General features: G+C 40.5%; 1 protein-coding gene across 1 annotated transcript in view; it reads right to left on the bottom strand.

The window, feature by feature from the left end:
• Positions 1 to 1,934: 1,934 nt before the first annotated feature.
• LOC128013200 (transmembrane protein 14C) overlaps positions 1,935 to 22,954 on the bottom strand; it is a 30,712-nt gene continuing 9,692 nt past the window's right edge. Inside the window, exon 5 of the mRNA XM_052595993.1 lies at positions 1,935 to 3,213. Within this exon, the coding sequence (XP_052451953.1) occupies positions 3,159 to 3,213 (55 nt within the window). The 3' untranslated portion in view covers positions 1,935 to 3,158. The remainder of the gene's footprint in view (positions 3,214 to 22,954) is intronic.

Here is a 22,954-nt window from a genome sequence, read left to right on the forward strand (position 1 = left end):
ATATTAAAATGCAGACGAAACGCGCTGCAAATACTTCACACAACACATGCTGCAAATCCTCACATCACATGCACATTAAGGAACAATTAATGAAGCATTGCAAATGTATTTTCATTAACCTTGAAATTATATTTAGCTGAGGATATTAAAGTTAGCCATCTTAAGTAATGTTTTAAATTTAATCATGTACTTATTCAGCTTATTTAGGCTAATAATATCTAAAAATATAAAGGAATCATGGCGTTTAAAAAAATCACAATGAAGAAAAAAAAAAACCTCACCTTTCAGTTCACCAAAATCTCCACTGACCATTAGCCACTGCACGATAAGCAAATCCCAGCCAGGTCCGACACTTATTGAGGTCTCCTTGAAAAATGTCCATTGTGTTCAGTGCTATTTGCAGCAACTTTAACCAGGTAAATCAAACGTTTGCTGTCTGGGGTAGCATCTCAAGGTAGCAAAGTTCCTTTTCTTTACCCTCAAAAAAAAAAAAAAAAACTATCTCTCTCTCTCTCTCTCTCTCTCTCTCTCTATATATATATATATATAAATTTGTTCATTTTGATATGTTTGTGAGCTGTAGTATATTGGCTGAAAGCAGAAAATGGCTGATTTATCAGTGTCGAGAATTTAAATTCAATTCATGTTTTGGTAGGGTTGACAGCGTTTTTAAATTAAATGTTACAAATTTCCAAAACGTGTTTAAATGACCCTTGTATGTTATGTTAATTATGAATCATGTATAGTGATGTTTTTACCAGGGAGTGGACTTTTTCCACCCCAGGCTATTTGCGATAGAATTTAAGGGTCTTCTTAAATTGTGATATAGCCTACTGCAGAAATCAGTCTAAGCGCAATTATTTTTTTCATAATCTGAATAATGATCCATGAAACGCACTTGATTTAGAAAATGGCTTAGAAACACAGTGTCGGACCCGTTCGACATCTAGGCCCTTCATCATGAATTGTATAGGCCTAGGTGTTGTGCCGCTACTGTACAGTACTTTACGCATCTAGTCTCGAACTCAATGACAATGCACACAAATGACTGTTGCTTAGGTCTGATGATGTTCCGTAAGTTAATTTATACAGTATTCTATAGAGGGACATATTAAAATGCAGAGGTGCCCTGACTTATTAAAGGCCCCCCTCAGTTGAATTTGCATTAATTTTAGTCACATATAAGTAAAAGGATTTTGGACCTTTATAGATCATGTTAGTTAGTAGGCAGTCTAATTATCTCATTAATTTATTTTTTTTATTTTTTTGTCTTTTGGAAGCAGTAAAATCCACTTGCCTCAAAAATCTGAGGGAGCACAGCTGAGGTCGCTTTTCGGGATAGGGTATTTTGGCTGAACGATCTAATCACACCAGTGTGATTATTTATCAAATAAATAAACAGCAAAGCAACCCAGTCTCGAAATAATAACCGAAAAATACCTTAACAAAAATAATACATACTGTAATTAATATACAGTGCCGCCAATCCCACCACGCGCTGTGCGTCAACCCATTCTCACTCCCAAAGCGTCAAAAACTGAAGCATGGTCAAGCACCTCTAGAGTCATGAGATGTTTATCGCTATGAAATCACGTTCGAGAAGTCTAATTCACCATACACATAGCGATACTTGCAATCAGTTTACAAGAGCCACAGGTTGGGTGAGTAGTAGTAAATATGCTCTTTTAATGCCTGTTACAAAATGTATTCTGTCTTCTTTATTAATCAGATTAGCACCTTCTGTTTACTCTCTGTATTATATCGGTCATCTGAGGCTGTCTTTGAGTTTCATTGTGTTTAACTAAATAAACACACCTGCTAACTGGGGTGATTAAACTCTTACATTTCAGGTTCAAAGATGGAAGTTGTATTTGTAGTAAAAACATGGTAACCATGACATGTACAATAGTAGGTAAAACCCAGTAAACAAGACATTTACCATGTTTTTTATTTTATTTTGTTTTTTACCACAGTAACTGTAGTTTTACTATGGTATAGTAATAGCACAATAATCACTAAAATAAGTATGGTTGTACCACTGTAATGGTAGTGTTTTAATGTGCTTTTATATGACATATTTCACAGTAATCACATTGACTGTACCATGCTTGTAATACCTTTTGAATGTAAATAAAAAAAAAAAAAAACTTTTTCCCATCTAGCAGTTCATTCATATTAGTTTATATCTTAAATATTTTGCTCACAGACCACTATTAACATTCTGTATACAATTCTATTGTATTTTCTCTCCCCTTTTATTTATGTTTTAGCTGTAAAGGAAGCAGTCACCCCAGTCATGTTTGTGGAGAGGTATTCCTTCAGAAATGGAGAAGAAGACAGAAAGCTGCAGAGGCAGGTTGGTCTGTGATAGTTTGTCCCTTTTATCAAACATTCCTGCTGTTATCATTTGCACAGCATTTGTTATTTCTTAAACTGTTGTACTGTCCAAATACCCACACTTGCCAACTTTGCACATTTCCTTTATTTGGCCCAAGCTAGCATGGATATCACAAGTGTGTGTCGATCTTAACATGACATATTTAGTTTCAATTTTGCATTTTAAAATAAACTTCTAAATGTCTTTTCAATAGTCCCTATTAAAGATGACAATTTAATTTGTGGTGCTTCTAATTAAGTGATAAAAAGCAGTTGCAAATGATTTAAAAAATAAATGTACTTTTCTGTGCACCAAGAAAATGTGCAACACTTTGTTTTACTACCAAATTATTCTAAATATCTAATTATTATTATTAATATTTCACATACATTGGAAAGGTTCGCGTGACCTCTTGTGGGATCTCTACAAAAAGTCTCACGATTAGTTCCAAAACATGATGCATGATGGGATACACTAAGCATTGTATAGCTCTCCAGAGCAGTTGGAGAGGTTTAGTGTGTGTTAAGGACGCTGCGCTTTGGCATTATTAAGACATGTAGGAGGGGACGTTCTCGCAACCTTATGCAACGTTCCCTAAAAGTGATCTAAAGGTAACGAAAGTTCTGAACCTTTACAGAACAAAATGATTATGATCGTAACATGAGGGTGAGAAAATGATGACTATTTTCATTTTTGGGTGAACTATCCCTTAATTAAACACATCACAGTTGTTTGGCTCATTTCTTGTATCCACCACCCCCAGCTCTTCCTGGAGCGAGCTTCATGTGTTCTGCCATCGCTGCATCAGTCTCAGAGTCTCCACCTCTTCACAGCATCTGAGGGAAGAGAATATATTTCTTTAAAAAAAAAATGGAGATAAATGACATGCACTTATTTTCAAAATATCTTTATGGTCACATACAGCTATAAAAAAAAAAAAAAAAACTTTAAAAAAGATGAATGAATCATGAATGAAACATTAGAAAAACCTAATCAACATGCATTAGATTTAATTTTATTGTATAAAAGATGTGCTTTAATGTGCTGCCCTTGAGAAAGAAGAAAACTAGGTGTGTAACTGTGAGAAAGTGAACAGGACATTTCTGATAAGACAGGCTGTGCCTGTGATGTCCCCTGAATAATTAAAGCGTGCCAATAAAAAATACATCAATATAAGCAACAGCTAATTTTTAGCATCATTTCTCTCAGTTCCTTCGTGTCAAACAAGTGAAACTCAAGCACGTTAATCAAATAATACAAAATGTATTTACCCAACAGTACATTTTATATAATATATATCGATACATCTCCCTCATCGAGTCCTCTTCAAGTCCTCTTCTCGTGGTTGCCCGCTCAATGTTCTGGAACTTCCAGAAGAAGCGAGATCTCACAAGATAATCTATCCTATCACAGGATTTTGTAATATCACGAAATATATTACTATGTTTTGTGTCTACATCTTGGCAGCACCGTTTTGGCAATTACATCCAACTCAGACCGAAATGGTGACCGGATATATATCTGTTTTACATGTATATGCATAGATTCCATAAAAATAATAACAACGAATACATAAAACAGGTTGAAATAATAACTAAATTGCAGCATGGCTTTGCAATCACTTAACCACACTGGGCAGTTTGTCATTATAATTTATTTAAAGGGGGGGTGAAATGCTATTTCATGCATACTGAGTTTTTTACACTGTTAAAGAGTTGGATTCCCATGCTAAACATGGACAAAGTTTCAAAAATTAAGTTGTATGTTTGAAGGAGTATTTCTGTTCCAAAAATACTCCTTCCGGTTTGTCACAAGTTTCGGAAAGTTTTTTTTCGAGTATGGCTCTGTGTGACGTTAGATGGAGCGGAATTTCCTTATATGGGTCCTAAGGGCACGTCTGCCGGAAGAGCGTGCGCTCCCGTATAGCAGAGGACTGAGAGCACAACAGACATTCACTGATCAGAGCGAGGGCGTCGCGAAATGTCAAAAAAGGAGTTTGCTTTTGGTTGCCAGGGCAAGACAACCCTGCACAGATTACCAAAAGAGAAACAGCATTAAGGGACCAGTGGATGGAGTTTATTTTCACAGAGCATCAACGGAGTTGTGCAAGTGTTTGTGTTTGTTACCTGCATTTCAAAGATGCTTGTTTTACAAACAAGGCCCAGTTTGACGCCGGATTTGCACATTGTTTATTTCTTAAGGATAATGCAGTCCCAACGAAAAAGGGTCACGATCGTGTGTTGGAACCGCATGCTGTGAGTAAAACTGCTTCAGATATCTCTGTGTTGTTAACTTAGCTATCGGCGCGTAAGCACATCAAGTAAACAACATGCGATGTTGTCATCAAACTGCACTTTCCACATGTACAGCTTAAAAAAAAAAAAGACGACAAAGTGGAACTTAGTCATTTTCCAAAACCGCTAAGCAAATATATACAGTTTCAGTACATACCACATAGAGATGTCATTGCTGATGCTGCTCTTGTTAAATTTCAGCCTCTGGATCTGATTCTGGATCATAAATATACGGCTGAATCTGACTGTTAGCCATGGTTTGTTTTGGTTTGTTTTGTCCTCACGGTTAAAGTCACAGCTTCCAAACGCTCTCAATGCAAAAGCCTACTGCCGCTCGTGATTCTTTAGCTCCGCCCACACGTCACGCCTCCAGCCGGTCGTGTTTTTCTGGGAAAAATTGGTACAGACTATCTTTCTCTTATGAATATAATAAAACTAAAGACTTTTTGGAGTTATGAAGGATGCAGTACTACTCTATAGGTACTCAAGATTAACAGGATATTGAGTGAAAACGAGCATTTCACCCCCCCCCCCCCCCCCTTTAACACAACACGGGTAAATATTGAACTACACTAAGCTACACTGAGCTCGAGTCCCGGGCCGGCAGGAATTGTGGGTGGGGGGAGTGCATGTACAGTTCTCTCTCCACCTTCAATACCACGACTTAGGTGCCCTTGAGCAAGGCATCGAACTCCCAACTGCTCCCCGGGCATAAATGGCTGCCCACTGCTCCGGGTGTGTGTTCACAGTGTGTGTGTGTGTGTGTTCACTGCTCTCTGTGTGTGTACTTCAGATGGGTTAAATGCAGAGCACAAATTCTGAGTATGGGTCACCATACTTGGCTGAATGTCACGTCACTTTCACTTAAATATCAATGATTTCAAAGTCTTATATGTTTTATGATTTTCTTGTCACATGACAACATGGCTCCTGCAAGGTAGTTATTCCACATTCAAATATTAATAATATTCTTAATATTATTTATATGATTAAAGTATTTAAAAATAAATGTAATTAAATAAATAATATTGGTTAAAAAGACTGCTTTTTAAGTTATCTTCCTGATGTATCCAAATTCCTTAGCATATCCAAAACCTCAGAACAACTTGATGATGTAACAGAAACTATGGTCTCTCTCTTTTCTAGCAGGTTAAATACAGTTGCTCCTTTATGCTTAAGGAAGGTTAAGGAAAACAGTTTGACACCATGGTATAATGAGCATACTCGCACCCTAAAGAGAGCAGCCCGAAAAATGGAGCGCAGCTGGAGGAAAACAAAACTAGAGGTATTTCGTATTGCTTGGCGGGAAAGTAGCATATCCTATAGAAAAGCATTAAAAACTGCTAGATCTGATTACTTTTCTTCTCTTTTAGAAGAAAACAAACATAACCCCAGGTATTTATTCAATACAGTGGCTAAATTAACAAAAAATAAAGCCTCAACAAGTGTTGACATTTCCCAACACCACAACAGTAATGACTTTATGAACTACTTTAAATTGCAACCATTCAGCCGTCAGCTACAGTATCACATCAGACAGTGCACTATAGACCCCCTGAGGAACAGTTCAACTCATTCTCTACTATAGGAGAGGAAGAATTGTATAAACTTGTTAAATCATCTAAACCAACAACATGTATGTTAGACCCTATACCATCTAAGCTCCTAAAAGAGGTGCTTCCAGAAGTCATAGGTCCTCTTCTGACTATTATTAATTCCTCATTGTCATTAGGATATGTCCCCAAAACCTTCAAACTGGCTGTTATTAAGCCTCTCATAAAAAAACCACAACTTGACCCCAGAGAACTTGTTAATTATAGACCAATCTCGAATCTCCCTTTTCTTATTAATTCCTCATTGTAATTAGGATATGTCCCCAAAACCTTCAAACTGGCTGTTATTAAGCCTCTCATAAAAAAAACACAACTTGACCCCAGAGAACTTGTTAATTATAGACCAATCTCGAATCTCCCTTTTCTGTCCAAGATACTAGAAAAGGTGGTATCCTCACAATTATATTCCTTCTTAGAGAAAAATGGTATATGTGAGGATTTCCAGTCAGGATTTAGACCGTATCATAGTACTGAGACTGCTCTCCTTAGAGTTACAAATGATCTGCTCTTATCATCTGATCGTGGGTGTATCTCTCTATTAGTTTTATTGGATCTTAGTGCTGCGTTTGACACAATTGACCACAACATTCTTTTGCATAGACTTGAACACTTTGTTGGCATCAGTGGAAGTGCATTAGCATGGTTTAAATCGTACTTATATGACCGCCATCAGTTCGTAGCAGTGAATGAAGATTTTTCATATCGATCACAGGTGCAGTATGGAGTACCTCAAGGCTCAGTACTAGGGCCGCTACTCTTCACGCTTTATATGTTACCCTTGGGAGATATCATCAGGAAACATGGTGTTAGCTTTCACTGTTATGCTGATGATACTCAGCTCTATATTTCCTCGCAGCCCGGTGAAACACACCAATTTGAAAAACTAATGGAATGCATAGTCGATATAAAAAATTGGATGACGAGTAATTTCTTACTGCTAAATTCAGAAAAAACAGAGGTGTTAATCATAGGGCCTAAAAACTCTGCTTGTAATAACCTAGAACACTGTCTAAGACTTGATGGTTGCTCTGTCAATTCTTCGTCATCAGTTGGGAACCTAGGTGTGCTACTTGATCGCAATCTTTCCTTAGAAAGCCACGTTTCTAGCATTTGTAAAACTGCATTTTTCCATCTCAAAAATATATCTAAATTACGGCCTATGCTCTCAATGTCAAATGCAGAAATGTTAATCCATGCATTTATGACTTCAAGGTTAGACTATTGTAATGCTTTATTGGGTGGTTGTTCTGCACGCTTGGTAAACAAACTACAGCTAGTCCAAAATGCAGCAGCAAGAGTTCTTACTAGAACCAGGAAGTATGACCATATTAGCCCGGTCCTGTCCACACTGCCTGGCTCCTGGATCAAACATCGTATAGATTTTAAAATATTGTTTATTACTTATAAAGCCCTGAATGGTTTAGCACCTCAGTATTTGAATGAGCTCCTTTTACATTATACTCCTCTACGTCCGCTACGTTCTCAAAACTCAGGCAATTTGATAATACCTAGAATATCAAAATCAACTGCGGGCGGCAGATCCTTTTCCTATTTGGCGCCTAAACTCTGGAATAACCTACCTAACATTGTTCGGGAGGCAGACACACTCTTGCAGTTTAAATCTAGATTAAAGACCCATCTCTTTAACCTGGCATACACATAACATACTAATATGCTTTTAATATCCAAATCCGTTAAAGGATTTTAATGATGTACTTTCTACATCATTAGAAGAATGGCATCTACGCTAATATTTGTCTGTTTCTGTCTTATTCCGAGGTCACCGTAGCCACCAGATCCAGTCTGTATCCAGATCAGAGGGTCACTGCAGTCGCCCGGATCCAGTACGTATCCAGACCAGATGGTGGATCAGCACCTAGAAAGGACCTCTACTGCCCTGAAAGACAGCGGAGACCAGGACAACTAGAGCCCCAGATACAGATCCCCTGTAAAGACCTTGTGTCAGAGGACCACCAGGACAAGACCACAGGAAACAGATGATTCTTCTGCACAATCTGACTTTGCTGCAGCCTGGAATTGAACTACTGGTTTCGTCTGGTCAGAGGAGAACTGGCCCCCCAACTGAGCCTGGTTTCTCCCAAGGTTTTTTTCTCCATTCTGTCACCGATGGAGTTTCGGTTCCTTGCCGCTGTCGCCTCTGGCTTGCTTAGTTGGGGTCACTTCATCTACAGCGATATCGTTGACTTGATTGCAAATAAATGCACAGACTATTTAAACTGAACAGAGATGACATAGCTGAATTCAATGATGAACTGCCTTTAACTATCATTTTGCATTATTGAGACACTGTTTTCCAAATGAATGTTGTTCAGTGCTTTGACGCAATGTATTTTGTTTGAAGCACTATATAAATAAAGGTGATTGATTGGTTGATATTATTATATATTTAAAACATTAATAAACAAATACTGTGAAAATATAAATTTTTGACAATAATAATGAACTTCAAGATTGAGCATTTCAGCACTTTATATTCAGTGATGACCGTCATTAAATCATATTTCTGACGAAAATGGTAGGCCTGTAAACTTATTTCAGAAATCCAAAAGGAATACAAAGATTACAATGAAAAAAATATATTTTTATAGATTTTTATCGTCTTGAAGATTCTTATTTGTCATTGTCCAAGTAGAGCAAACGTGAAAACAATTTTGTCAGAATATATAAAGGTATACAGTTTTGAAACACAAGGGTGAGTAAATGACAGAACGTTAATTTTTAGGTAAACTATCCCTTTATATAATAATTCAGTATTTTGTAATTGGTATTTTAGTTTGGTTAACAGATGCTAAACTGTTCAAAAACAATAAAATGTGCTATATCAGAACATGCTTATTTTTTGCATATGTCCTCAAATAATGTGTTCTTGTTTGTGATGTACACTTGATTAAGACCGTTCTGACTGGCTGACTGGACCGTTCTTGAACCTTCTTCAAGATGTGATAAACCTCAAGACTTTATATGCAGGCTTATATATACATACACTTAAACTATGCAGCAATGAATTTAAACGTAAGATGACAACGTCCAGAAATTGATGCATTTAGACATCCAGGGACATGCAGAAAAGACGTGCAGTTCACGTCCACAAGACATCGGTTCAACTTTCATTTTAGAAATATTTTAAACCACGACGGTACGTGTCGGATGGACGTCTTTTCAACAGTCAAAAGACATCCGAATGTTTGCTGGGTATATCCTCCCAACTTTTCTCTCTGGCATTCCTGTCGTGGTAAGTTGACGATGACATGTCGAAAAGGCTGACATGTTGCTGCCATAACTCCACAAGTTTTCCCTCCATCACTTCAGTCCACACTACACGCCATGTCGCCGTGGTTTTGTTTATGGTTTTGCGCATGCAAAATTTTTGACATGTCAGAAATCCATCCGACCAACCGATTGCTGGTCGGGAGAGGTTAAACGCCTCTTGTTTCCCCTTGTACACTGCACGAACACTGCATGACAAACAACACATGACAATGCTGTAAATTGGCCCGACCCGAAAAAGAGTCGCACGAGTCAGAATTCGGCTCAAAATCGGATGAAAATCGCACAGTGTATGCCCGGCCTTAGGGGGGCTTTCACACTGGCAGTTTAGTGCAGAACAGGGCATGGTTCACATATAAAAAACGCTAATGTGAACGCTGTCATCGGACCCTGGTGCGCACTGGGGTACGGAACCCGAGACTACCTGGAGAAGGTGGTCTGAATTCGGTTGCTCTCGAACTGTGGCGTGGTTCGTGTGAATGTGCAAGCAGCACAGACTCGGGTGAGCACTTGTTCAGGAAGTAAAGTATCCAGCGCATGCGTAACACTAGCTGCATTTACATGGACCCTTCTAATCCGATCGTAATTGGACTAGAAGCACAATCAGAATAAAAATGTCACATGTAAATACGTCAATCGGATTGAATTGGCTCGATCCGACTAAAATTTTGTTCGGATTGTAAGGGGTGGTTTATCCCTTTTGTAATCCGAGCGAGAGGACATGTAAACACTTGATCGGATTGAAAACCGAAACAGGAAAAGTACTGCACATGCGCAGTGACGTAGAAATAGAGTAATGACGTATGACGCGAAAAACGAGGTGTTCTTCCTGGTGAATAAAATGTCATAAATAAGTGTCCTGACATTATAAATCTCCCCTCTCACTCAGCGTATGTGAAGTGGAAAATGACCACGTCCCACCAGTCCTCGTTTAAGACTCACATCAACAGATGAGTAATATTGAGTGCGGGGAGAGGCCCTTTTACAACTTTTTTTTATTTTGCTAAAGTTAAGCAGCACAACTGTTCATGTGTTGGTCGTCGCCTAATTAGGACCCGAAGTAGATTAATATAATGTGTGCTTTTTAAAACAGCAGCGGGAAACTCTGTATATTCATGCAGTGTGCGCATGTCAAAAGAGTAAATCCGATCAGAAGCTTGTGACATGTAAACACGCACATCAACCCGATCACGTTATTTACTATTCATGTAAACACTATGTTCAGATTCGTCAATCAGAATGAATTGATTCCGATGGAAGCAAAAAGTGTCCATGTAAACGCACCTACTGTCAATATCATTGTTTCCTTAACACAAGAGAGAGCCGAAGTTGAAATTATTTTTGACTTTTTAATTTAATTTGGACTTTTTTTAATTTGGAGTATGTGGAATCAACCTCGGCCCTTTCGTGTGTTGAGGAAACAATGAAACAATGTCGATCAGTATTATGCAAGCACAGGATACATTACTTCCTGAACAAGTGCGCACCTGAGTCCGTGTTGCTTGCACATTCACGCAAACCGCGCTACAGCTCGGGTGCACCCGAACTCAGACCACCTTCTCCAGGTAGTCTCGGGTTCGGTACCCCAGTGCGCACCAGGGTCCGACGACATTGTTAACATTAACGATTTTTCATATGAACAATGCCCCATTCCGCACTAAATGACGTTTTTATTAACAAGATTAGGGAGGAGCGCGTCAGATACTTAGCCTAATCGACACAGGTGGACCATAATCAAGGAATCAATCCCATAGTATAAATATCGCTGACTTACCTCTATCCATTGACGGTTTATCAGCATGCTGGTTCGCTTTGTCTGTCGCCTTATCACAGACCCAATTTTCCTACCAACGAAGAGAGCAACACCGGGGATTTATAAAACCTGCTGCTTTTGCCGGACCCGCGATCATTCCTACCCAGCCAAACATGGCCGTTGAGCACCATTAAGCATCATCGCAACAGCTGCTCTCCTCGCCAAGCCACACGTAATGGCCAATAGACCGTGCAAGCTTCGAGCTCGCCTCGCTCGACACAACGATCGTGCCGCCCGAGACCGAGGTCTCCTCGCGCACTGGATTGCAGCAGCAGGAATTTAACCAGCCTGGGTCGCACCCCAGTTCTCACCGCAGCAAGCCTCTCTCACTTCCCGCAGCGGCTCAGCCTTTCACTGCAGCGTTCCAGCAGAGTGGCAGTTTGAGGCCGCTTCCTCTAGCGGCACAGACCGGCGCGACGTAAACCAATACATTTTCAGGCGAAGACGCTAAAAGCAGGTTCGCGGCTAAAATTGTTTTTAAACGACATCATTCCATCATCTTCTGCTAGTGTTTTATGGTGGTTTTGGCAAACCAGCGTAAAGATGCATTACCGCCACCTGCTGATCTGGAGTGTGGAGTGCGCATAGATTTGGAAGACCGACACAAACGTAGTTCCGTCGGATGATGATGCCACTTTTAACCACGAAGCCAAGGCATTATTTCCAGAGTCTTCATCCACACTGAAATGTCCAAGACATTACATTCGCCTTACTGCGCATGTTTAAACCTCACTGAAATAATACAGACATAAGTTCCATGATATATATAAACAAAAAAAGCATGAATGCACCGTAAGTCGCTGGATAAAAGTGTCTGCTAAATGCTTCAATTTCATTTTAAATTTTAATTTCCATGCAAGTATTCTGGCAGGACCAAATTATTTACGGACCTATTTCACCATTCACTGGCGTGATCACTCAAAATTAATCTAAAACGCATCTGCCTTCGTGTTTCGACGCTGTCACCTTTTTAGGACCGTAATACGAAAAACAGGCAAGTAAATATCTTTAGAAACCACTTGGAAGCGAATAGCACATAACTGCTATTAACCCATTTGCTTGCAAGCATCGCCAACGGACCCAGTTTTTTATCGTTTCACTTTCACAGCACTTTAAACGTCACTCTCTTACTTGATCTGGATAAAATGGTGCATATTTGACCAATATTTCGATAAAACATCATTTCAATGACCGTTATTTAGTAATTTATGTCAGGGAAAACGATTCCGATTGCTGAACGGTAAATGTCGAAGTGTCAGCTCATGGACAAATGTTGATCATGTACAGTATTGTTCAAAATAATAGCAGTACAATGTGACTAACCAGAATAATCAAGGTTTTTAGTATATTTTTTATTGCTACGTGGCAAACAAGTTACCAGTAGGTTCAGTAGATTCTCAGAAAACAAATGAGACCCAGCATTCATGATATGCACGCTCTTAAGGCTGTGCAATTGGGCAATTCGTTGAAAGGGGTGTGTTCAAAAAAATAGCAGTGTCTACCTTTGACTGTACAAACTCAAAACTATTTTGTACAAACATTTTTTTTTTTTTTTTTCTGGGATTTAGCAATCCTGTGAATCACTAAACTAATATGTAGTTGTATCACCACAGTTTTCCAAAACTGCTTGACATCTGTGTGGCATGGAGTCAACCAACTTGTGGCACCTCTCAGCTGTTATTCCACTCCATGATTCTTTAACAACATTCCACAATTCATTCACATTTCTTGGTTTTGCTTCAGAAACAGCATTTTTGATATCACCCCACAAGTTCTCAATTGGATTAAGGTCTGGAGATTGGGCTGGCCACTCCATAACATTAATTTTGTTGGTTTGGAACCAAGACTTTGCCCGTTTACTAGTGTGTTTTGGGTCATTGTGTTGTTGAAACAACCATTTCAAGGGCATGTCCTCTTCAGCATAGGGCAACATGACCTCTTCAAGTATTTTAACATATGCAAACTGATCCATGATCCCTGGTATGCGATAAATAGGCCCAACACCATAGTAGGAGAAACATGCCCATATCATGATGCTTGCACCTCCATGCTTCACTGTGTACTGTGGCTTGAATTCAGAGTTTGGGGGTCGTCTCACAAACTGCCTGTGGCCCTTGGACCCAAAAAGAACAATTTTACTCTCATCAGTCCACAAAATGTTCCTCCATTTCTCTTTAGGCCAGTTGATGTGTTCTTTGGCAAATTGTAACCTCTTCTGCACATGCCTTTTTTTTAACAGAGGGACTTTGCGGGGGATTCTTGAAAATAGATTAGCTTCACACAGACGTCTTCTAACTGTCACAGTACTTACAGGTAACTCCAGACTGTCTTTGATCATCCTGGAGGTGATCATTGGCTGAGCCTTTGCCATTCTGGTTATTCTTCTATCCATTTTGATGGTTGTCTTCCGTTTTCTTCCACGTCTCTCTGGTTTTGCTCTCCATTTTAAGGCATTGGAGATCATTTTAGCTGAACAGCCTATCATTTTTTGCACCTCTTTATAGGTTTTCCCCTCTCTAATCAACTTTTTAATCAAAGTACGCTGTTCTTCTGAACAATGTCTTGAACGACCCATTTTCCTCAGCTTTCAAATGCATGTTCAACAAGTGTTGGCTTCATCCTTAAATAGGGGCCACCTGATTCACACCTGTTTCTTCACAAAATTGATGACCTCAGTGATTGAATGCCACACTGCTATTTTTTTGAACACACCCCTTTCAACTAATTCAACTAATTGCCCAATTGCACAGCCTTAAGAGCGTGCATATCATGAATGCTGGGTCTCATTTATTTTCTGAGAATCTACTGAACCTACTGGTAACTTGTTTGCCACGTAGCAATAAAAAAATATACGAAAAACCTTGATTATTCTGGTTAGTCACATTGTACTGCTATTATTTTGAACAATACTGTATCTAGTCAGAAAGAATCATGAGCAGAAACATTTTTATTTTGAGTATGTAATTTCTGTCTCCATGCCAAAAATGGGGGGTGACTGGTAAGGGGTTAACGTTACTGTTATAATCATGTCTTTCGGTACAACTTCTTACAAGACTAAACATGCTGAGACTGTCTAAAAAGGCCGCAGGCCAAATGAGAGAAAAGATGCTTTTCCAACAGGAACATAATAATGTGGACAAGGCTTGAGGAATTGTCAAATCAGGCAACCAATTGCTAAGCTGGCAACACAGTAGGCTACCCATTCATTTGTAGCTTGCCCCACCAAATGTTACTAACCCTTTTTACTCTTCCCGCAGCAAACATCTACAGCAGCCGAAGCAAGCTCCGCAAGTGGCCCAAATAGCTCTCTCTCATCCTCTTCTCATGCTCCCCTTTACTTCTCTGTTTTCCGCATCTCCCCACTGCTGCTGCAGTGTCTGCTCCCGCAGGAGCCTTTCCTGTATCTCCTCACTGCCGCAGCAGTGTCTGCTCCCGCAGGAGCCTTTTCCCGTATCTCCCCACTGCTGCAGTAGTGTCTTCTACCGGAGGAGCCTTTCCCGTATCTCCCCACTGCAGCAGCAGTGTCTGCTCCCGCAGGAGCCTTTCCCGTATCTCCCCACTGCAGCAGTGTCTGCTCACACGCAAAAAAAAAAAAAAAAAAAAAAAAAAAAATGACATCACCTCCGCTTAAAAGTATGCCATGCATCGTAGGTTGCGGTGATAGTATAACGTATCGACCATAGCCAAGACGACATTAGGCTCATTCTCCAATCAACGTTTTTTATTATAATTATTAGGCGGCCTACCATAATTCGGCTATCAAACTGCTCCGTTATCCCATCTCAGCACCGCACTTTACACTCGCCCATGCTCTCAAAGGATGAAGTGAGCCCGTAGGCGGCGAAGAAGTCTATTCCATCGTACTTTATCAGGTAATCCGATACGTGCCATATTTTAAACGAGCTCTCACTAACGGAGTTTAATGCCTCAGTTACGTTAGAACGCATTTCATTCTTGTTTCCGGGGCGGCGTGTCAGTCCCATCATGAGGCTTGTGGTCCGAAGCGCATATGACCAAGGCATCAGTTCAACCGAACTCACTCCAAATATATTAACTTACCGGTTTTTGACTACCTTATATTTAAGGCGTTCGTTTACGTTCATATTAGTGTTAAATCGTTGGACTTTAAATGGAATCTACTATTGTTTTTGCACCATTGACTGATTTTGCAAAACATTTAAACTGATAACTTCCGTGCGCAGACGAAAAAAAAAAAATCACAGGACAAGCTTGATGACAGTAGTGCCGACTACATGAACTAGCTGTTTTAAATATAGTATTTTATATTTAATGCCAGTATATCAGTATGTCCGAAAGTATATTTTTCGATTATTGGTGATTCCATAGGTTCTTTTTCGTGCACCTGCATGGTTAAAATGGCAAATAGTAAGCAACATTTAAACTGATAACTTCCGTGCGCAGACTAAAAAAAAATAAAAAATTCACAGGACAAGCTAGATGACAGTAGTGTCGACTACATGAACTAGCTGTTTTAAATATAGTATTTTTTATTTAATGCCAGTTTATCAGTGTGTCCGAAAGTATATTTTTCGATTATTGGTGATTCCATAGGCTCTTTTTCGTGCACCTGCATGGTTAAAATGGCAAAGAGTAAGCTCAGACAAGAATAAAGAATCTTTCTCTTACTCCACCCATGCACGATTACATCATCCACATGTACCATCGATCTCACGTGCTGACAATATGACGATTCGACCACAACCACATTGCCGATTCATGGCACCTATTCTGGGTACAATGGCACAGGAAATCCAATTGATTTTTGCACGCTTAATTTCGAATACAATGACTGCACCAAGATTTTTCTAGCTCGTTATCGGAAGCAGCTCATTGGATTTGCTAAACAACTATTCAAGTAAGCCTCACAGCGTCTACCCTCGTAGACAACCAAATAATCCTTAGTATTGAACTCCCTGTCAGGCGCTGCAAGAGTGCTCCCTGTTGAGCCAACCTTTGCCTTCTCCGTTCAACTATCAGTAAAGCTTACTCATATGACATTGTGAGTATTAAACTCCCATCAGATGCTTTCCCGCTTAAGCAATCTTGGATTTTCCATCCGACCACCAGCGAAGCTTACCCGATTAATCCAATTAAAAATAACCAGATAACCTTACCTTTTCTATCCTATGGCCGGCGAGGCTTCTCTCTTCAATGCCAGGAGCTTGAGCTCCCATCGGATGCTAACGAGAGCCTCCCGGCCAGACAACCTCATCTTTTCCATTCTGCAGCCAGCAAGGCTTACCCGTTCGTTGCCAGGAGCTCACACTCCCTTTGGACGTAGGTGAAAGCCCCACGGCTACCCTTTTTGCCATTCTGTCTTATGTACGGAGAGTTTTACCCATCCAATGCATGGAGTCGGGGCTCCCTTTGGACGTAGGTGAGAGCCTCCTGGCTAGACAACCATACCTTTTCCGTCTTTTGGCCAGCGATGCTTAACCGTTAGATTCCGGGAGCTAAGCTCCTGTCGGACGAAGGTAAGAGCCTCCCGGCTAGACAACCTTTTCCGTCCTTCAGCCAGAGAGGTTTACCCGTTCGATTACTGGAGCTAAGCTCCTATCGGATGTCGGTCAGAGCCTCCCGGCTAGACAACCTGACCTTTTCCATCCTTGAGGCTTACCCATTTGATGCGAGTGCTCCCATCGGACGCTGGCGAGAGCCTCCTCGCCAGACAACCACTACCATTCCACGTGGTCTAGGTCGCAAAACACAATAAGCAAGCCGTCCGATGCCGCAAGTAACAAACACAAATAAACCCTCCTTCTTTCCTATGGTCAACAAGGCTTACCCGTCTTATGCCGTGAGTAGCAAAATCCCATAAGACGTTGACGAGAGCCTCACGACCACACACACTTGTTGAAAGTTATTTCCGGGAACAGGAAGTCCTTGTTGGATGCTGGTAAGAGCCTCCTGGCCACTTAATGTTACCTTTTCTGTCCCAGATCAACGAGGCTTACCCGTTCGATGCCTGTGCTCCCTTCGGACGTTGGTAAGAGTCCCTCTGCCTTTTCATTAAGAGTCTCTTACCTTTCCATTTGACGGTAGACGAGGCTTAACCGTCCGACGCTACGAGTCTCGACCTCTCGTCAAATCCTGCAAAAAAAAAAAAACTCTCAGCTATCCTCACATCTTTTAACTCCGCCTGGCGAGGCTTACCCGTTCGACGTTCTGAGTTTAATGCCCCATCGGATGCCGTGAGAGTCTTCCCAGTCGGGTTTTCCTTTCCACTCTCCCCGTCCAGCGAGGCTTACCTGTCTGATGCGTGCGCTCCCTTCAGACGTCTGGCGAGAGTTCTCCCGGTTGGGCCTATGCTTGCCGGCCGCAAGCGAGTCTCATCCATCCAATGCCGTGAGTTGGGATCTCCCTTCGGATGTCGCCAGAGTCCTCCTTGTCGGCCAGCCCAAAGCTTTTTATCTGCCAAACCGAGAGGATCCAGACGTCCGTCATCATGAGTCTCAATCTCCTGTCGGAGGCTTCATGGGCCCTCTTGGTCAGCATTAGGCCCTTCGCCCACTGAATAGCAGGGGCTATCAGCTAGTAGGGCCCGTACGCGACACCGTGACCTATTCCGGTCGAGGCAACTTGGGTCCTCCCGGTCGAGCACCACAACCACGCTGCTCCACCTCATTGGCCGGTATGACTCACCATTACAACGCCACAAGCTCCCTTTGAGTATCGGCTCGAGCCCTACCGACCGGGCGCCAACAACCACGTAGTTCACTACCTGCAGCCGGTAGGGCCTACTCTTCCATTGCCTAAGTCGCTCCCACCGGAGTACGTAGGCCCTTCCGGCCTGCCAACAAGACTACTTCTCTGAAAATCAGATCAGCCCCCGCCAGTACTCTATGCTATTTTTGGGGGAGCGTTCTTTAGACTGCCGGCTGTCTTCTTGTACATTTGCTTTTTGGGGGGGGTACTCTAGGTTCGGGCCATTCCCTGGACAGCACTCCAAATACACATACCATACCATACCTCAGTTAATTATATGCAAGCGTGAACTAGTGAAATTACGTTTTTATTAACAAGATTCGGGAGGAGCACGTCAGATACTTAGCCTAATCGACACAGGTAGACCATAATCAATTAATCAATCCCATAGTATAAATATCGCTGACTTACCTCTTATCCATTGACGGTTTATCAGCATCCCTCCTCCACCCCATCTCCTCACTTTGAGTTAACTTTATCAATAGACAGGGAAGGGGGGGTACTCTAGGTTCGGGCCATTCCCGAGCTCTGAGCCCTTCCCCCCACACAGCACGCCAAATACGCATACCATACCTCAGCTAATTATATGTAAGCCTGAACTAGTGAAACTGCCAGTGTGAAAGCCACCTAAAATCCTCCGCAAACCAGCTGTTTGGTTAAAATTGAGAAATTGCTTGGCACACTTTTAATACCAACACATTTACACTACACATGGTCTTTTAAAAATGAGACTGTTAAAAATACAAGTTTACTGTTTTACTCATGTTTATTTTAAAAATGAGCTTACTGTTTTGTAAAAATGTGAGTATGTGACTTGAAAATGTAGCTTACTGTTAACAATATGAACTTAGTGTTTTTTATTGTGACTTAAAAATGCAGCTTCCTGTTAAAAATATGAGATAACTGGTTTTTAAAAATGTGAGCTTTTAAAAATATGAGCTTAAAGTGGTGTTGTTAATATGACAAGCTCTTAAATATGTGCTTGATGTGATACTGTGGGTGGCTTGATGTGATGCAAATAAAGCAGTTTGTGAAAAACAATATTTGTGTTAAATCATTTATAAATCATTAAAATAAGTAAACAACTATATAAAACTCGGAAAGTTAAGTCTATTTGCCTTTTTAAGTTATCTGTACTTGAACATTAAAGTTAATTCAATGAATGCCATTACTCAATCTTACTTACGCAACCACTTTCCTCAAATCATTTGAGTAGTCTCAAGTTGTTAGGGATTACAGTGTGTATGCATTATGAAGTGAAACAATGTTTTTAAAAACATTTGATCCTAATGAGCTTGTAACACTCCAACGAGAAAGAAAAATTTAAATTGCATCATATGACCACTTTAAAAATATATACAGTAGTACAGTCGTGGCCAAAAGTTTTGAGAATTACATAAATATTAGTTTTCAAAAAGTTTGCTGCTAAACTGCTTTTAGATCTTTGTTTCAGTTGTTTCTGTGATGTACTGAAATATAATTACAAGCACTTCATACGTTTCAAAAGGCTTTTATCGACTGGACATTCTCTCAATCAACTTCTGGACCAAATCCTGACTGCTAGCAACCCATTCTTTCATAATCACTTCTTGGAGTTTGTCAGAATTTGTGGGTTTTTGTTTGTCCACCCGCCTCTTGAGGATTGACCACAAGTTCTCAATGGGATTAAGATCTGGGGAGTTTCCAGGCCATGGACCCAAAAGTTCAACATTCTGGTCCCCGAGCCACTTAGTTATCACTTTTGCCTTAAAAGGTGCTCCATTGTGCTGGAAAATGCATTGTTCTTCACCAAACTGTTGTTGGATTGTTGGAAGAAGTTGCTGTTGGAGGGTGTTTTGGTACCATTCTTTATTCATGAGAAGCAACCCCACACATGAATGGTGTCAGGATGCTTTACTCTTGGCATGACACAGGACTGATGGTAGCGCTCACCTTTTCTTCTCCGGACAAGCCTTTTTCCAGATGCCCCAAACAATCGGAAAGGGGCTTCACATGACTTTGCCCCAGTCCTCAGCAGTCCATTCACTATACTTTCTGCAGAAGATCAATCTGTCCCTGATGTTTTTTTGTTTTTTTTTTGGAGAGAAGTGGCTTCTTTGCTGCCCTTCTTGACACCAGGCCATCTTCCAAAAGTCTTCGCCTCACTGTGCGTGCAGATGCAGATGCTCAACACCTGCCTGCTGCCATTCCTGAGCAAGCTTTGCACTGGTGGGACTCCGATCCCGCAGCTGAATCCTCTTTAGGAGACGACCCTGGCGCTTGCTGGACTTTCTTGGACACCCTGAAGCCTTCTTTACAAAAATTTGACCTCTTTCCTTGAAGTTCTTGATGAACCTATAAATTGTTGATTTAGGTGCAATCTTAGTAGCCACAATATCCTTGCCTGTGAAGCCATTTTTATGCAACGCAATGATGGCTGCACGCGTTTCTTTGCAGGTCACCATGATTAACAATGGAAGAACAATTATTTCAAGCATCACCCTCCTTTTAATATGTCAAGTCTGCCATTCTAACCCAATCAGCCTGACATAATGATTTCCAGCCTTGTGCTCGTCAACATTCTCACCTGAGTTAAAAAGACGATTACTGAAATGATCTCAGCAGGTCCTTTAATGACAGCAATGAAATGCAGTGGAAAGGTTTTTTTGGGATTAAGTTAGTTTTCATGGCAAAGAAGGACTATGCAATTCATCTGATCACTCTTCATAACATTCTGGAATATATGCAAATTGCTATTATAAAAACATAAGCAGCAACTTTTCCAATTTCCAATATTTATGTAATTCTCAAAAATTTTGGCCATGACTGTACACTTGGCAGTGCTGTTATATGGCAGAAAAAAAAATAGATTTATATCTGTATAATTCTGACAGATTAGAAATGTAACCCTTTAAACCGAGGTGACCTGCATGAAAACATCCAGCACGATAAACAAAAAAACAAATCATAAGGAATTTGATGAAGGAACAACTCAAACCCGAAGACTTGTCAGATGAGGTGAGCTAATCATAGGAAAAACCAGGTAAATGTTTTTTTAAACCTGTTTCTTATAGCTGTAACAAATTAGTTCAAAGTGAGATGTACATAATCATAACGGATTATTATTAACTACATTCATCTTCAGGAATTACTTGTAGCATTATAGCATTAATAGTACAATAAAATGATTTTTCATCCACAGGGCGGACAGTTTTAATCATTTATTGACTATAAGTAAAATAATTTCTCTGGCCACAAAAAATAATTTTACCACTAATACATTGCTCCCAGAGCATGTATCCAAATCGGAACGTTAAAGTGACCTCGTCCTGTGAGCAGCGAACACAGACAACCAAGTGTGAATACATATGGATGTTTATTAAACTACACTACAGAGGAACATGCTAGGGATGCGCGGATCTGGGTTTTTTTCCATCCCCCGCGGGTCCCGCTTTTATTAAATTTTTTGGCCCGCCGCGCAATTAAAGTTAAATTTCTTGACCCACCCAGACCCGCCCCACGCATTGGGAACATCACGGAAGTTACGTTGCTACTTAAACCCTCGTATCGTAACCTTATCAATATATGTTATAGGTAATTGCACTATGATGGTTCGTTCGTGAACAAATCTTTTAGGTGCATCGTTTTCGTTTAAGTAATCCACTGACCATAGACAGTAAAAGACTAATTTCTCGTTCAATGAAGTTCCTCCTACAGCAGCGTGTGAGCACGGTGCTATTAGCAGCGCGTGCACAGCTCATGAACAGCTCTGTGAACTGTTTAATCCGGTCAAAAAGAGTTAGTCAAGATGTGACAGAGCATGTGACTTGTTGAATGTAGTGAACGAATACGATCTTCTCGTATAGGTGAAAGAGTTGTATGAACTGATACATCTCGTTTCTTGAATGAAATGAATGAGAGTATACAGGGTCAGTCGGCCAAGCATGTAAATCTCGATCAGCAATCAGCAGATACAAAGCACAGTTATTGGTGCACATACGCTTGTTTTCATATTTGGAATACAGAACATAACTCTACATTTAATCCGTAATAAAACCTTGTGCTTTGTTTATCTGAACAATTTCTTTAGACTATTTAATGCGATCATGCTAACACTTTAATAAAACCAAATCAGTTTTTGTCACAAGTAAATAGGTTCGTTGACTTAAGACATAAGACATTTCGCCAACGGCTGGCGTATTTGTGTGATATGAAGAAATGGTCACTGAACGAATCAGTGAATGAATCATTTTGGTGAATGAACTGAAAATCAACGAATCTCTTGAAAGAATCAAAATTTCAACCACTAAATTCTATGCAACATAAATGGATTTTTAAACATTTTATTTTTAGTGACCCGCCCTGCAATAAAGTGCCAATTTCTTAACCCGCCCCAATCAAACCCGCGGGTTATGAGACGACCCGTGCATAACTAGAACATGCAACATCTGACTAAACACAAACATATACACATTAAACATAGATGCCAACACAAGGAAGGCATGGATAGAGAGAGAGGGATAGTAAGATCGAGAGAGAGAGAGTGTGCACTGCAGTGAGAGAGAGAGAGAGTGTGATAGAGAAAGAGAGTGGAGACCCGGGTTCGAGCCCCGCTCGGAGCGAGTGCGAGGAGCATCAGAAAGGACACGGGAGAGAGGGGTTACATAAGCAAATATATACAGTTTCAATACATACCACATAGAGACGCTGTTGTAGTCGTTGCTGCTGCTGTTCTCGTTCAGTTTCAGCCTCGAGATCTGATTCTGGATCATAAATAAACGGCTGAATCTGACTGTTAGCCATGGTTTGTTTTGGATGATGTCTTTATTTTCCTCATGGTAATGTCACAACTTCCAAACGCTCT

This window comes from Carassius gibelio, chromosome B24 (genome assembly GCF_023724105.1).
Source record: "Carassius gibelio isolate Cgi1373 ecotype wild population from Czech Republic chromosome B24, carGib1.2-hapl.c, whole genome shotgun sequence".
NCBI classification, from domain to species: domain Eukaryota; kingdom Metazoa; phylum Chordata; class Actinopteri; order Cypriniformes; family Cyprinidae; genus Carassius; species Carassius gibelio.